General features: G+C 37.1%; 1 protein-coding gene across 12 annotated transcripts in view; it reads left to right on the top strand.

Moving 5' to 3' along the window:
* AKAP9 (A-kinase anchoring protein 9) overlaps positions 1-17,999 on the top strand; it is a 105,608-nt gene that overhangs the window by 65,203 nt on the left and 22,406 nt on the right. For 8 of the 12 annotated variants that reach the window (XM_082194096.1, XM_082194095.1, XM_082194093.1 and 5 more), the window contains 9 exons: positions 3,770-3,932; positions 8,510-8,722; positions 10,409-10,447; positions 11,929-12,161; positions 13,289-13,408; positions 15,267-15,443; positions 15,551-15,655; positions 16,632-16,784; positions 17,006-17,185. In XM_082194096.1, the coding sequence (XP_082050222.1) occupies positions 3,770-3,932; positions 8,510-8,722; positions 10,409-10,447; positions 11,929-12,161; positions 13,289-13,408; positions 15,267-15,443; positions 15,551-15,655; positions 16,632-16,784; positions 17,006-17,185 (1,383 nt within the window). The remainder of the gene's footprint in view (positions 1-3,769; positions 3,933-8,509; positions 8,723-10,408; positions 10,448-11,928; positions 12,162-13,288; positions 13,409-15,266; positions 15,444-15,550; positions 15,656-16,631; positions 16,785-17,005; positions 17,186-17,999) is intronic. The other 4 variants (XM_082194089.1, XM_082194092.1, XM_082194087.1 and 1 more) reach the window with 4 other exon arrangements.

Below are 17,999 nucleotides of genomic sequence, written 5' to 3'. Positions count from 1 at the left end.
TTACCTATCATCTAATTCATGGACTTGCACATTGATCCTAATAGAAAGAGAAACCTTGCTAGGAGTGCTTTTCAGGCTGTCAACATTAAAGATCTGGAAATGCAACTGTATTTTAGAAATGTTCTTTTTTACAAAGCATTGAAAATAGTCTTTTAGTCTTGAAGCTATTGTTTTATTCCCTTACGAATACAGCTTCTCTGCTCTGACTTGGATTTTGAATCTTGTCGGGCAAGGTTTACTGTGGGTGTGCTAATTCAAATTCCATCAGCTTGTGTACCTGCAGTAAAGAAATTAAGCCACTCCCATTGTCCTGACCTCTTCCTCAACAGAGGCATTGAGAGAGAGAGAGGCTTTCACTTTACACGGTGAAGCTTTATCTAACTTCAGGAGAATTCTTTCAAGAAAGTAATCAAAGCCAAAGAAGTGTGCCACTTTTTGTATTTTTGACCTCACTGTAGCAGGTGTTTTGTTTTGTTTTTTCAATTGACAACTGCTGAAATTTTTTTTTTCCTGTAATGGATTGATTAACTGCCTGTTGCTTGTCGTTACATGGCCTAATAATGAAGATACCTTGTTCCCTCAATGAATGCCTGCCTCACATTACTAATTCTTTTTGTTTAAAATACCTTTTCGAGTTTGGTTCTGAGGGGGAAAGTCGTAGTTCAGTGAAGTCTGCAAATGTTGACACTTTCTTTTCTTCTCAAGTTGATATTTACTTGGGCTTCTCCTTACTTGCGGGTTACTTATCCGGATGTGAACTGATAGTTCCTGGCTCTCTGCAGCAGTCAGACAACTGGTGAACTTCTCTGCATTTTTTTGTCAGTATATTGAAACCTTTCATAGCTAAGGCAAATAGCCCTATCTGATGAGCGAAGGCAGCAACGTTATTCTCGAATGGATTCCTACCGTACATATTGGGCATCAAATCTATTCAGTGGCTTGAAGTCAGAAAAAAGCGAGGAAGAAGATACATATGAAGTTGAATCTCGTGTGCCTTTACCATATCCTTTTCCTTTCACCGAAGAGTTGGATGAAAATAACTCTGTAGTTGTCAATACTTCAATTTTTCATTTTAGGCGCAGGAAAAATGAGCATAGAGTAAGAGTTGTTTCAAAAATTTCTTTGCCTACACCCCCTTATTCAGTAAGTATTAAAGAAGCTGAAGGAATTTTAATCTTGCTGTACACGTGTGTGTGTGTGTGTGTGTGTGTGTGTGTGTTACATGCTGGCAGAAATGGTAAAGGGAAAGTTTTAAACTACAGTATATACTGTACTTGATAATATTTTTGTATCTAAAGCAGTTTTTTATTTTGTAAACAAAGCTAATGAAACTTTTTTCTTAAATTATTAACACTACAGTAGAATTGAATTCAGCATGCAGTGCCAGTATTGACATTATAAAGCAGGCGCAGATGTAACATATTTGTAGGTATCTGTTATTTTAGTGCTTGCCACTTAAATCTAAGTTATGACAGCTGTGTATCTGAGCCATGTAGCATATCTAGCTATTATTTAACAATCACATTTATTCTCTTTGTTTATTTGATTTTATTTATTTGATTTCCCCCCCTCCATGCCTTTCAGTAAAATATATTTGCAAAGTAGCAAAAAGCATACTGTAATAATATAAGGACCGTTTCCAATGAATGTATGGTTCTGTTTGCACCCAAAGCTGAATGCAACATTGTTATGATAGATAATAGGAGGCACATGACAAAATGAGGATCAAATGCCCACATTGGGCAATGTGTTGCATGTGCTGCTTTAGTAGTGAATAGTTTAATTTGGCCATGCTTAAGTATAGAGTGGAGAAACAGAAAGTAATGGAAATACTAATGTCCCTTTCTAATAAGATATATCAAATGCATACTTAAACTAAGATGCAGTAGTATATTCTGTAAAATGCACCTGTGAATTTTTGATAATGCTAAGTATAGTTATCTGCCATGTAATCAAAGCATAGAGAAATCTTTAGTACAATTTAAATAATCTTTAGGAATATTATTTTGTGTTTTGGCACAATGTGCTGACTGAGGCTTTGTGCATACTATGCATTTGAAGCACATTTCAAACACGTGTCTCCCCCCCCCCCATCAACTACAGTTTCCTGGATTTTGTGGGGGGAGACTCCTGTGCTTTAAATGTATGATATGTGCGCAGACTTAGGTGACTTGAGACCTGTACTGTGAGGTGTACTTCTGTCTCTCTATATATATTGGTATAGTTTTGCTGCCTTTAGATTTAGTAATGGGGCTGGGATACCTAGATAACATTTCTCCCCTTCTCTGGGATGGTGGTGGAGGAAACTGGAAGTTCTCCATGAGTGCAGCTGTCATCATCCAGACAGCAGTTATTTGGATTTTGAGAGCCCTTCCACACAGCCAAGCCACATTGCTGGATGAGAAAAAAATTAACCCTAGGTATATACTGCTGCAGGAAGCTTTAGCATTAGAACTCTGTTTGCATGGATTGCTTGACATTTTGCTTGCTGGCCCATGTCTTCATTGTTAACCAGCGACAACCACCTTAGCTTTGTTAACGCTAAAACAGTTGATAAAAATAGAAGAGCTTTTTCCCCCTATAAAGCCATGCTCTATGAGGAATATAGTATTACAAGACACATAATATGTGAACACATTCACCATACTTATAAAAACATGGGTGTGGGTTCTTTCCTTCCCTGCAGTTAAACAAATATGCGTTTTGTCATTTTGTAATTTGAGTAGCACGTGAAATGTCAGCAGCCTTACCTGCCCTTAACAGCTAGACTCTGAACTTTTTCACTTGTTAAACTGATCTAAGAATTTTATTTTTTTACAAATTCTAAGTAAAGTCATGCTATATTCTTACTTACCTTAAGCACATGGCTTGAAAAATATTGTTTCCCACAAGTCTCTACTGTGATTCTGGTCTGATAATTACAGCAGGTGGTTCTTCATCATTTCTCAAAGATTTATTCAAAAGAGACAGGCAGGATTTTTGACTCAGAGCTATTGGTTTTTGAGATGTATTGCTTTTGGTGGGGGGCAAATGAACTGTTTCAATGTTTGTTTTTTAAAATTATGTCAGTTAAGTAGGTGACATTTCCACAAATTAAACAATGGATGGAAAATATACAATGGGAAACAACATCTCCCTTCAAGTACTAATTCATATGTGTTTAAGAGCTTTAGAGCCTAATGAACCTTGCCTATAGGGTTGTTTCTGCTTCATTGTGGTTCTCTAACCTTTGATCTGAGGGAGTTGCACAGTAAATATTACCTTGTAGTATGTCTTGTTGTATTAATTGAGCATGGTGGAAAACCAAAGTTTCTTATGAAGTAGAATTATTATTTGCAACATGAAATCCGTTGCTCCACATTCCTTTTCAACCATCCTAATTAGGAACTGTCGTATAAAATTTGTAGCAAAAGCTAATATGTGTAGTATGTGCTGAGGATTCCATTACGTTCTGGAAAGTTTGTAATGAACATTAAAATGAGCCTCTCATAAGTTGACGTAAGCTAGGAAGTGTCAAGTTCCGGCACTTCGACACGGATATGGTCATGTGACACTGATTCATTATACTGCAGTGTGCAGGTATTTACTTATCTTACTGACCATATTGTGTAAGGCCAATAAACCTCTAATTTAGAAGTCTGTAGAAATGAATGAAAGGGCCCGATCCTTTCCAGATTATTTATCGTTCCACAACAATTTCAAGTTTCCAGTATAAGACCTGGTTTTTAAACCATCAAATTTTAACCTTTTTCATTCTCTTATCACGCAGCTTGAACATGCTAAAGTTACACAGACAGAATTGATGCGAGAGTCCTTTAAACAGGAACAAGAAGCCACTGAATTGCTCAGATGCCAGGAGGAATTGCAAGAGCGACTCGATGGAGAGGTTAAAGCTAGAGAGCAGTTGGCTTTGGAGCTTAGCAAAGCAGAGAGTAAGTAATGATTCATCTGCTGTATAAGGCTTTAAATGTTTAAGGCATAGTAAATCCTTTCTCTTCGTTATGTCAGTGTTTGCAGTATTTGCATTCTTTGCCCCAAAAATTGCCAGAATCATAGAGCAACTCATTTAGTGATCTCTTGAATCCATGTCAAATTTTCAGGTAGTTATGGATAAATTATCCTTCTTTTTCAGCAGTAGAGAAAAGGAAGGTGCAAGCAAATAGAAAACAAAATTAATTCATACCTCTCTGAGAGAAAGGAAAGCAGCCACAATGCGAAACAGACAGACAGAGAGCAGAAATGAAGACTAAAATAAAAAATGAGTATCTTGTGCCAAGGTTAGGGGGAAATAAGGGGGAGAGGATTTTCATAATCTTCTGCAGTGTATAATCTAACCTCTTTTTTTTCAACCTGTGCTTCAAGTTAAACTACATTAAAGGTTATATCCTAAGACCATCATTATCATTCATTTGTTCTGTAATGGACAGCAGCAGTGTCTTGAGCATTTATTGATGAGAAAATTGCAAAATGAGGGTTTTCATGGTTGGTTCAACTCTGGCGTATTTTATAGACGATGCTTTCATCATTGTGAATATTCTCAATTTGCATGCCACCAGTAGGAGTAATGAGCTCTTTACTCATAATATCACATTTTGTGTATGATTCAGAATCTGTTAAACCTGTATAACAGGATGTCTGTTGCCATAGAAACCTATCACCATTGTACTCGTTCTTTCAATAGACATTAGTGCAGGGTAAGACACAGATTATTTGTGAAAAGTTCTGTTTACTGAGCAAGGCATAAAGGCAAGATTCAAAAACTAGGGCTCAACTTAAACAACTTTTTTGTTAACTAATTATAAAAAAGTTAAATACAAGGAAAGTCATGTTATAGCTGGTGGATGGCCTCTCTTTTACAGCATTTCAACTTTTCAGCCAGCTCTCCTTTGAAATGCATATGATCCTAGATTTTGAATGAGCCTTTGAATTAATCAACAGGTGTTTGAGTCATGGGTCAATGATTTAGTTGATAAATCAAAGAGCCAGAATTTGGCAGCACTGAACCATTCACAGAAATCAGCATATGAACCTGTCCTTTAATAGGCTGTACATTGGCATTTAATAAATAAATTCTGACTGATACAAAAATAGATTACTTACATTGTACTAAAAGCCAAAGAAATTATTTTAATTTTTGGATAATTGTGCTTTGCTTCTTAAAAAAATTGATGCTTAGAATTGTTCTTTAAAGGTATTCTTGTGTTGCTTATTGGCTGCTTTCAGCAGCCCAAACAAACAAACAAACAAACTGTGTGTTAAAGCTGCAATCCTAAACATATTTACTAGAAAATAAGATTAATTGAACTCAGTAGGACTTGCTTCTGAGTAAAGGTTGATAGGATTGTGCTAGAAATAACTTTACTTCAGACTATTTATTAACAACAAAACAGTATTCATCAAGCTTGCAAAATTTGTCAAAAGAAATCTGTGGAATTGCATTTTTTCTTAAGACAAATACTACTTTCTAATGAGGATTTGTGATTTACTAATGTGCCCTTGGGCAGTTCTCATGAAATTGAGTGCCATATTTTTTAAAAAAAGATCTGATTCATGACTGCTTCTTGGGAGCAGTATTTACAGTCTCTGACATTACAGCAGCCAACTCCTTTAGATTCTGGTTTTGTCACCTTGATTTAAAAAATCTGAAGAAGTGTGCATGCACACGAAAGCTCATACCAAGAACTAACTTAGTTGGTCTTTAAGGTGCTACTGGAAGGAATTTTTTTATTTTTTATTTAAAAAAGGCAGATTTAAGCTACTGCAAACTTTCTCGTTTGGTAGAATTCCAATGATGAATGTGCATTCATACAAAAAATTGTCCAAATTATGGCCTTCTGTCCTGTCATAAAGATTTAAAACCCTCTTTACATGTTAAGTAGTGTCTGCAGCTCTAAAGTATGTGCACATGCACACAATCCTGCTTCACATAGTAATAATAATAATACCTTTATTGTCATTGTACAACCTGTGTACAATTAAATTAATTGAGCTTGCCCCCCCTCAAATACTCAATCTTTTATCGAACAACACACCACCTCGCAAGTCAATTTTGCGATGTTATTTTCTGTTCAACAGCCAAACAGCCCACGGATAGAAGCTATTTTTTAGCCTGTTGGTATGGCTGTTTATACTTCTATATCTCCTGCCCGAGGGGAGAAGATTAAAGAGGTGATGGCCAGGGTGTGAGTCATCCCTGAGATTTTTTCTCGTTCTCCTAAGGCAATGATCCCTTGCGATGTCATCTAGCGGACTTAAGGGACAGCCCATGATATCATGTGTTGTATTCACCACCCTCTGTAGAGACTTTCTGTCCGCGGCTGTCAGGCCAGCATACCAGACTGTGATACAATATGAAAGGACACTTTCTATTGTGGACCAGTAAAAGGAGTTGATCAGTTGTTGTTTAACATTATTCTTTTGCAAGACCCTGAGGAAATGGAGTCTCTGTTGGGCCTTTCTGACCAACTAAGTCTCTGTTGGGCCTTTCTGACCACCTGAGTTATGTTGAATAGTATTGAATGGTTTTGTTAATAAAACACACCCATTTCACCACACGTCCTATGACGTGTCCAGTTTTCTTTTCATATGGTAATATCATCCTAGGACAAGTAACCAGATGCATAAGCTATACATTGGTATATCAGTTTGGCTGACATGGGCTGGTAGATCCTGGTGCCACTGTTACTTAAAGAGCAAGTTTATAGGCTTTCAGAAAGTAAAGAAAAAGATTGGGATTCAAAGGCAGGCCCAACTTGTTTGATGTACCTAGCATCAACACTCCCACCCCACCACTACCATCAAAAAGCATATCTGTTGTAAAATAAGAGAGAGAAAGAGAGAGAGAGAGAGAGAGAGAGAGAGAGAGAGAGAGAAGCAAAGGTTGATTTGAGTTGGGGATCAGCTTTTTAAAAGGAAAATATCCACCAGACTAGCATAGCTCCTTGGACATAACTAAAGTATTCCTTTGAATCCTAACCAAGTACAGGAATTCAAATTCTCTCATGTTTACAAGAAATCTAACTCAGGACAGTAGAAAATTCAGTGGGACTAAAGTGTGGGAAAGGGCAAATAATGTTGCAAAGTACCGTACTTGGAATGTTTAGCTCTTGTGTTGGTGAAGAGGCAATAAAGGTCTGTAGGTTTGTGTTCCCTTAAAATACCAAGGTTTGCCAAACATGCTTTTTTATGCATAACATACTAAATGGGCTTTCATCTGAGTTGGGTTTTGGTGTGGTACATTATCTACATTTCTATAAATCTTCACGTTATCATTTTAAGGGACTGCTGGCATTGTAGTCTCATAATTCAGGTTTGTTCAACTATGAAACAACCAACTTTAACATGTGAAGACTTGTTGAAGTACCTTTTTATTGATGCATCTAATCTGGGAGCTCATAAATCAACAAATCTTATGCTGGGGGAAATTCAGTGGTTCAAAAAAACCCACATTGGCCTAATTTGCAGTAGTGATGCATTAAACTGTGGCGGGTGACTAATTGCTGGTTAATTATATTTTCCTAAGAATAATAATAGATTCAGTATGAGCATATTGTTAATTATTGTCCCTTTTGAGAACATTGCATTTATCATAACTACACAGACACACGTTATACTAAAGAAACCTTGCCCTCACATGGTAGTTTGGAGCGGAACAGTGACCGCTGTTCAGTGAAACGCTAAGCCAGGAATTGTGATTTGTTGCTCCCGCCGGGGGGATGTGAAGTGGGAGCCATCTGTGCATTCTTGTGTGAATGCAGCCATTGTGTTTGCAATAGCCATTGTAAGGTGTTTGAGACAAAGCCCATTTCGTTGTATACAATATGCAAAACCTTTGAAATAATTAATTAAAGACATTTACTAGTTTTTTAATTCTGTTAAAACAGCTGGAAAAGTAAACGTGTATTTTTTAAAAAATTATGAACAGTTAACAAGTGGGTTAGTATAATTCATACCAATTTAAGACCTACCTATTTTTATGTCTATGAAGTTTTAATACATAATTTCAGGAAGAAATTATTAGTAAAAATTCATCACCCCAAACACTTTACAGATAAATGAACACCTTGAAGCAACTTTTATTAGTATGTAGTTATGCCCACTAACATAGCAGGGCTCTTTGGAATTTATTGAATTTAAGATCTTTAGGCCTGTTCGGATGGTGTGTTGAATCCCATCATCACCTATGAATGTGTGAACATGACAGTCAAATACACACATGTACACATTTCACTCAGACATGCATGCAGACATACAGTCATGTTGCCACCCCATGAAGAAGCTGTCTCACAAATTTAATTAAATATATGGCACTTTGGGAATGTGAAGCTGAAATTGAAGGCAAAAAAATATTCTAGGTTCAATCACATAGGATAAAGCTCTTCCACTTATTTCAACAGCTGTTGATATTCTGGTCAGAGTTGTCAACATGTTTTCTAAAACTTTTCTTTTCTTTGAAATATATGCTTGGAAACCAGTGTGGTTAATTTCAGTATTTTTCTTGTTCCTAAAGATCTTATTGATGGCTATGCAGATGAAAAATCACTTCTGGAAGAGCAAATCCAGGAAAAAACAGATGCAATAGACCATCTTGAGCAAGAGCTACTCTGTACAGGTAACAAATTACAGGAACTAGAGGCTGAGCGACAGCAGCTTCAAGAAGAGAAGGAGTTACTCTTCAGACAAAAGGATGCTATGAAAGCTGATGCAGGACCAGTAGAACAACGTATGTATTCCCCTCAGTCTTCCAAAGATCTTATCTGGTTTAACCAGTTACTATTTAGTAGATTTTTCACTTCACTTTTGTAAAACTGGTTGGGAGGGTATGTCTTCCTATCAGGTCAGCTGACCTCTGTGCAACAGTACCTTACCTTCTTTGCAAAAGAAACATGAAAAATCCACCACTTTGCCTTAAGCAAACAAGGGCACCATGCTAAGATGCCTATAGAAATATTTTTTAAAAAAATAATATTGGTGGGATTAAATCCATCTTGAAACACACACACATATCAATAGATGCCACCTTCCCACTGAGAGAACAATCCAAACTCTTAATATTATCGCAAGTGGATGTTTCAGTTAAGAGATCATATCAGCTTTCTTTAACAAGCCAACTCCTCACCCCAAAGGATTCATGTACCTTTTCTTAGTAACATTTCCAAAAGGATGAAGGCATTTACAACCAGATGGGGAAGCTGAATTGAATCTTCCCCCGGTGAAAACACATGGGTTTATGGTTAGGTCCAGTTAACATACATAAGGAATATTGGGGTGCAATCATGGAATCATATAAGTGTTGAGTTGCAAAGAACCCCAAGGGTAATCTAGTCCAACCCAATCAGAATGTTGTTTCAGCTAAAATATATTAGTTATGTTTTCAGCTGCCTCTTCCTTCAATATGCTCAGAACAACATTTTACCTTTTAAATTCTGTGAAATAGGGTAGCTTAAATTATTGTATTTACCCAAGGCCACCTAGTGAGCTGAGATGGGCTTTCCTTTACCTAAACCCAACATTGTAACTATAACACTACATTTGTCCAAAAAATAGAATATTTAAATGTAACTGGAGAAATACGTATAGATATTGAAGAGTGTTCCAATTCACTAGATGATTGCTAGAAACTGATGAGTAGGAAGATTGTGTATAAGTTGATTTTTATATAAAAATACTCATACTGTCTCTTTTTCCCCCACAAAGAAACTGCTCAGGAAGCAAAACCCCTAATTTTTTAAATTTTGTATTCTGTTGTGCCTACCTTTTTGCTGGATAGCTTCTAAAAAGAAGACACAAAGCTTGTTTAATGTGCTTAAGTGTTTGTTCCACTAATATTTGCCTCCCTAAAGCAAATTAATGTTTTAATCCTCTTTTCCCCCAGTAAGAGACATCTTATTGAAACAGTGTTTATTGTAAAGAGTACATTGACATGCTAAAGGTGTTCACTTAAGAATATCATCTCTATTCTATAAGGAGCATGTGAAGTTTTAGATTTTTTTAAAAAAAGCTGAAGAAGCAATAATGATCAAAAGAGGTAGTTGTGAGTTAATTACATTTGAATAAATGTATCATGTAAAACTATCAAGATTAGGACGTGGGTTTCTATTTTGCAATAATCTAGTAATCAGTACATTTAATAGCAGGTATGTTACCTGGGCTTTTCAGTGGAACATCTATAGTGTGTTCATGAAACTTTGTGGAATAATAAATGGATATTCCACATTAAAATAGTAGAAAAACACGTAACTATCGTACTTAACAGATTAATGACACATTTCTTGCATCATCAGGCATTTTCACTGAACTCAGCATTCTGTCTTCAACTTCATTTTTCTTATACAGTATTACACCTTAAGAAAGCTATAGATGGCATGTGAATTACTTTGCTTCTTGTTTTTTTTTTCTGTTCTCCTAGGCCTAGTAGATGCTGCAGTCGATGCAGCTTCCCAAGCAGGTGTGTTTGTACATTGCATGGCCAATCTTTCATTGGGTGGCAGATTTAACAGCTACTGACACTTGCTAATCATGGTCTCTCTTTGGGCTTTCAGCTTACTGACATTAACTTATACTGGGCTGCAGCTTTGATACTGTGTTTCATACTCACAACTTTCTTTTTGACAGTTGCTCACAATTTCTAAGTGCAATACATTAGTAAAGTGAAGCAGATTCATTTAATAACCATCATCTTAGTCAATTAGTTTGCGAGCACAGGTAGTAGTAATACTTTGCTTTGAAAACTGCAAATACATTGGTAGATAATACCTTTGCCAAATATGACTTCTGTATTGACATACGATGTTTAAGCAAGCAAGCATGATGTAAGATGATGGTCCCCAAATATTCTGTATTGTGTAATGCAAAATGGCCACTATCTGGTGACTTTTTTTCCTTTTTCTTTCATTTATATGATAAAAGATCCTTATCAATAAATCCATTACTCTGCAGTATTCCTCATTTAAAAAATCAACAAGCATTTTGTGATTGCAGTATCTGTATCTGTTATACTGGTGAATCACATTATAAAGCGTTTATCCTGATGTTATTTCTGGCTATACAAAATGTTAGGAGATATGTACGTGATGAGCCCAATTCAGTGGGAGTTGACTAAGCATGTCCACTCTGTGTATTGGAAGCCTTAGCTCTGCTGGGAAGAGATCACAATGTACCTCCTGTTCACGTTAATGTAGCCCAAATCTCAGAAGGAGTGTTGCCGACACAGCAAGTATCAGTGTCACCAGATAGTCCAATATGGCCTCCAACATCCAATGTGACTGGAGTGGCATTGGAAGGCAATCTGTTCCAATAGCCCCATGCCACTGTAGGCCGTAAATATGATAGCATTTTCCCACATCGTGAAAAGCATTTTTTTAAAACTGAAGGGCAGGGGATGGGGGAAGTAAGGTGTTTAAACACAACACCGATGACAGAAAATCTCCGTTGCAGGTAAGACATTTCCTTCGCTGTCCTTTCTATAACTCACCAGGTGAAGGTCTATAGTGTTTTCACATTTAAACGTTGTATGTGCCATTTCATGGACCATTTTTTTTGTTAACTTGGATCAGTCCTACTGGATGAGAAGACAGTTGGGTTTTAATGCCATCATACATTTTCCCCAGTACTGAATGAAATATATGCAGTTATGATTTGTTACGGTGACCCGTATACGTGATTAATCATTAAAATTGGTGTGTCCTAAAGTAAACTGAGAGTGTTTCAGCTTTCATTCTGGGGTTTTGTATGACTTTTTTGTGATATCTTCCTTCCATACCTCCCTCCTTTTATTGAGAGATACCACATAATTCTGGTAAAACCCAAACCTATTTCCATCCTTTATTATACTATAGCATGAATACATTGTTTTGGGAGTGAATTTGTTCTGATAGGCTAAGGTAACAATTCCTATCCGAAACAACAACTGATGCCTTTATAAAACAGAGTTGCTGGCGGAAACAGAAAAGCTCATGAGGGAAAAAATAGAGGTGCAGCGGCAAGCAGAAAAAGAATATGACTACCTTCAAAAGCAGGTGAAGGCACTGGAAACTGATATAGAGGAGCAAGTCAGCCGATATTTGGAACTGGAGCATGAAAAAAATGCAGAACTGATGGATCTAAGGCAACAAAACCAAGCTCTGGAGAAACAGCTTGAGAAAACAAAAAAATTTCTAGATGTAAGTAAGAGATGGGTTGCAAATCCTGCTAGCCATATATGACAGAATTTTTTAAAAGTGGGAGAGAGACAAAAAGACCATACTCTAATTTAGTTAATACTGCACATTAAAAAAGCTTTCTGTGCGTTTTTACATTTTGATGCAGATTACTTTTTTTAATGCAAATTAAAAATGTAGGTGTTCTTAAAAGGAATGAAGAACAACGTTGATCACAATTTCAGAATTTGAAATTTGCTAAATGTAGACTTGGTAATAATAATAAAAAAAATCGGACCTTGAAAAATACTTTAGGAGAGCACATAGCCACACCCTGACATCTTATGAAACAATGTGTGAGATGTATTTTTCCAGACATGATGAGTAATAGAGAATCATTAGTCATAGTACAGTGGAACCTTGGGTTGTGGACATAATCTGTGACAGAGGCATGTCCGCAACCAGCAGCGTTCGCATCCTGAAGCGTTCTGGTACTTCCAGGTTTCCCGCGGTCCATAACCCAAAAACATGTAACCTGAAGCATCCATAACATGAGGTATGACTGTATTCTAGAGATGGCCCCAAGTGTTTGTGTATTTATTAAGGTGGCCCATTTGAGTTGATATCTAAACAGTAGCCTAAAGTACAAGCAAGCACATTAAGCTCTGTGCCAGAAAAAGAATTGCCAGTACTTTGTCAAGCATCTACAATATTTAGTTTCTGCCTTGGCTGTCTGCAATGGCACTACACTGTATATAAAAATGTATTGCTATCAGCCCTGCCACAAATGTATATAGACAATCAGGCATGTGCCAAATATCTTGGGCCCAGTGCTTGTCACATTTTCATAGTCATAAGGGAAGATAAGCCATCTGACTACAGTACTTTGATAAAACATCAGTGGTTATGTTCCAACTAGAAAGTTGATTTTCTGTGGACTTCTGCTATTTACTGGTAACAGGTGTGTGTGTGTGTGTGTGTGTGTGTGTGTGTGTGAGTTATTGATAAAAGCAGAAGCACTGCGGTATCATTACACTCATTTTGGAAATCTTGTTTAGTTTTAAGTAAAATTGAAAACAAGATACCATGAGTTAATTTTGAAGTTCATTTGAACATGTTTGCCATAAGAAATATAATGGTTACATTTTCAGGAACAGGCAATTGATAGGGAGCATGAGAGAGATGTTTTCCAGCAAGAGATTGTGAAACTGGAGCACCAGCTTAAGATTCCCCAGAGATTTCAGCCAGTCAATGAACACCAAAACAGAGAGGTAAGATACAGGTTTGTTGGTTTGTTTTACCATAAATACATAAACTGAAATGTTGAAAATGTACAACAATAAAGTCCTCTGTTTGGACAATTGTCCAAGGTTTCATAATCCTTTGTTTATGACCATGGACAAGTGTCATGACTACATGTTCCTCTGTCACCCTTCCTACTTCCCAATTGCATGCCAGCTTTGGCACAAAGATCTGGTCTCGCAGTAAGCCAGAGTACTTTGTTACAGTCAAACTGGGGAATTCTGTCTTAATGTCAGTTAACAAACCAGAAAAATAAGATTTGAATTAAGCTAAAGGCTGCAATCCTTCACATATTTCCTTCGAACAATTAAGGTCTATTGTATGCAATTGGGCTACACATTGTTATAACCACTTATTTGTAGAATTAATAGCCAAAACCACAGTTTTTTTTCAGGTGTGTTTTTTAGTTCATTCATTTCCTAATGATAGTCCCAATGCAGTCAGTCAACACCCTTTACAAAATCAAAGTGAGTTCCAAAGGCCGTATGCAAACTGGGTTGGAGCAGAGGCTCTGTGGGAATCACTGGGAAGATTGAATAAACGATTTCTATTTACTGAATAGGGATAATGAAAGGGAAAACTTAGAATTTTGTAAATTTGCTTTTTATCATTAATACAGAAAGATATGCATCTTTTATGGTTGTTTATCTTTCTTTCTTGAATTAGGGCAGTGTTTTTTCCATGTGGCAGACATAGCTGACATAGTTTTAATCTGTGACACATTCCAGGGGTGAAGCATGTTCACCTGTTTCAATAAAAACAAAACATTTTGAAGCATGTTTAAAGACTTTTATTGAAGCATAAGCTTTTGTGAACTAGGGCCCACTTTGTCAGGTTCACAGCTAACACCACAGAGAGACTAGATAAAGTGGGGAAGTGCAAACCGTGAACCCAAAGGTCTATGGGTACAACTGCAGCACAAACACCCTGGTGCTTGCCAGATGTTTTGCACTATAGCTGCCACTAGCCCCAGCAATGGGACTAATCTACAGAGTTATAGCAGTATCTTGGCAAAGGTGGTTCTACGATGTTTCTGTGCAAATCTCAAATTCGTATAAAATAATCACAGCAACCATATCATATCGGGAAGTAATCATGGTTTTGCACTCCAGTGTTCTATCCCCCCTTCAACTCTGTCTGTCTGCCTGTGTGTCTGTCTATATGTTTATCCATACATCAGTCTCTAATCTGGAAGAAGTTGCAGATAACCCTTCATTCATCAGATGAAATAGTCCACATGTGAAAGCTGAAATAAATCTTTTAAGAGTTCAACAACTCACTCTTGGGTTTTGTTTAATTTGTGTTTGTGAAACAACATCCTTTTTAATTTGGCAGGCTTGAGCTTCTGCGTAATTTCTGTCTGTTGTACATACAGTTTGAACTGGTAGCTGTCCACCCACTGGGGAGTGTTTTGTTAATTGGTTTTCACTTGCTATCTTTCTTTGGCCAATTACTACTTCTTTCTCAATGAGGTCTTTCTGGCTGCCTCATAACTGAACATTCCATTTCAGTATGCGTGGCGGCCAACATCCTTTCTTTCCTTTCAATGTGCTTTCTCTTGAGTCTTCCATCTTACTTGCCTTTATTCTCTTGGCTTCTGGTTACTAAGTAGCTCCTTGTACCTAAATACTTCAGAGATTGAAAGCTTTCTTCTTACTTCCTGCCTCTTTTTCTCCTACGCAATTTAACTCGGTTAACGTTACAGTAAATTTGTGTTTGAACTTATGACCTACATTAGCATACATCTTCTGGAGCCTTCATCAAACGAGTTCTTCATCCTTAATATTTCAAGAGGTTTGAAATATCGTTCCTGCCTATTGTCACCAGGTTGAGCAGTTAACAAATCACCTCAAAGAAAAAACAGACAAATGCAGTGAGCTTTTGCTCTCTAAGGAGCAACTTCAGAGAGATGTGCAAGAACGGAACGAAGAAATTGAGAAATTAGAGTGCAGAATCAGAGAACTGGAACAAGCTTTAATGATCAGTGCAGACAGTTTGCAAAAGGTATTTTTTTGTGGACAATGTTTTTATATATTTATTATCAACAAGAACATTCAGTTGTTTAATTGTGAATTAAAGAGATGTGATAGCTAATATCCTTACTTTAAAAGGTGGAGGAAAGGAAGCAGTTTGGCTCTACAACAATAAGGAGAGAATTGCCCCTTGAAGCACAGTTACAGGCTGAGCAAGAAGCTGTAGACAGGAAAGAAAAAGAGGTAGAGTATCCCTTTCAATAATGCAGATAAGTTAATATTTCATATAATTCATTTCAGTCCAACTTCACAGGATGCAGAGGGTGCAGAGGGTCAGAATAGTCACATGGCTCCATTGTATGAGCCTGGCTTTCTTCTGCGGGCCAGACATGTGGCCTAGATGAAACTGTCCCCCCGAGTGGAGGTAAGAGGAGCAAAGAGAGCCACATACCACATTCATGGCAAATGTATATGCGACCGCATAGCTTGGGAGCCGCAAGGCAAAGGCAGAGCCATGGTATGGTATGGCTGCTTCTGCTTAGATATAAGCCAGCTCAAATCTTGCTTAGCTCGCTGTGGAGGGGAATGATGTCTGGAAGAGGCCAACAGATGCCCTTTTCCAGACCCTGTGACACAACTTCTGGTCTCCCCATACCCAGCCACCTGGTCAGTTTGGGTACTTTTAGCCTTGGAGATCACAGTTGCCTCTTAAAAAACCTGAGTCATCTGCAGGTTATCCAGCTTCATCACCAGACTTGATGGGTGTTTAGTATTACTATTGAGCCCACTGCAATGTTCTCTAGCCACAGGGTGCTATCACCATCCTGATATAATTGTGGATGCCCATTTAAAACCTCAGGGTGCTGAATGACTGTGCCCTCAGCCACAGACAGATAGCCCCACCAGCTCTTGTAGGTCCTTTGTCACCTTCCTGAAGAAACAACGCCTCTGGAATAATCTTCAGGATGTGTGTAGCCATTGTATATCTAGTGCTATATTGAGAATGAGGGAATAGAAGAAATGAGCTAGCATCCATCCATAATTTTCCACGCTCACTGTAAAATTGAGTATTTTTTTAAGTCTTTAAAATTAGAAGTTAAATACAAACATTTGTTTCTGAAAATAAGTATGGTCGTAAGAGTGCAGAACAGTTTTTATTTTTATGGTTTTTGTTTGTTTAAAATATATTATCCCTTTGCCACTTACCTTGGGTATATAGATCATAAATCTTGAAGAACAATTAGAGCAGTTTCGTGAGGAACTAGAAAACAAAAACGAAGAAGTACAACAGTTGCACATGCAATTAGAAATCCAGCACAAAGAGTCCACTACAAGACAACAAGAACTTGAGCAAGAGAATAAATTTTTCAAGGTAATTATCTGGAAAGGAAATCCGGTATTTCCCACCCATCTTCTTCTCTTGAATGAACACATCTGCAAATCATGAGGTTTTAAAACTTTTAATACATAACATCCTGGTTTCTTCTTTTTTAAAAAGAATATATTAATATATATGTGTATATTCATCTTGTAAATGGAAAAGAATGAGAGAAACACAAGTTACATTATTTGCCGCTGTTTTTTTGTCTGTAGGAGGATATGGAAAAAATGGGACTAGCTATCCAGAAACCTGAAGATACTTCTATAAAGGGTCATCATGCAGTTGCTGGAAAATTTGTGCAGATCATACAGGAAAAGGAACAGGAAATAAATGAACTTCATGAACAAATTTCAAAACTGCAACAGCAACTTGAAATTACAACAGATAACAAAGTACATGGTTTTTGGAATCTTTTGTGGGAACTTCTCTTTTCATTGTGAGATGTAAAATCAAGACTTCCGTATAAGCCAAATAGTTTAAGGTGTTAGAACATGGGTTAGGCCACACTGCATTTAGAAACCCATGTCCTGATTTTCAAAATACAGTTCTCATGAATTCTGCTTTCTCTTGATATATTTATTGAAATATTAATTTCTGTGTAGTGGTAGATAATTGTGCAATTTTAGTCTCAATTCCTCTGTAGGATAACTGAAGCAATATAAACGTAGATAATCTGAGTAGTGATTATCAGGATGCTAATGAAATGTATCATCTCCAGTATAAGTATTTATACAATGGGTTGTACTCTAATGCCATCTGCTGGATTTTGCCTAATTTCTGCCAGAGGTTTGCAGAAAAAATACGTTTCATAACTGAAATTGTGATTCTAGAAAGTTGCTGAATTCTTCTTGCAAACTTAGGATAGAGTGTCAGTGTGCGTTTTACAGCAAAGCACAAAAGGCAGACCAGTTTTTAATAGTTTTCAGAGTGCTGATGCCAGTTACTGTGAAACAAAGTGCTTCGAAAAGCAAAATCTAGTGAGTCATAATATTTCTCTATTCCAAGTTATAATAGTATTCCTGCTATTTTCAGGTTTCAAAAGAGAAACTTGTTCTGGATCTTCCTCCCCCCCCCTTTCAATTTCAGGATCCCATATTTCTGTTCCTTTCTTGACTACATGCCTAAAATCACTGCCGCTGCTACTCATATAGATATGTTACTTGTTCTTCAAGTTATGTTACCTAGCAAGTCCTCCACACAGCCTCC

This window comes from Podarcis vaucheri (genome assembly GCF_965113315.1).
Source record: "Podarcis vaucheri genome assembly, chromosome: 12".
Classification (NCBI taxonomy): domain Eukaryota; kingdom Metazoa; phylum Chordata; class Lepidosauria; order Squamata; family Lacertidae; genus Podarcis; species Podarcis vaucheri.
The sequence above is the reverse complement of the archived record's forward strand: the minus strand, read 5'-3'. Positions and strand labels throughout refer to the sequence as shown.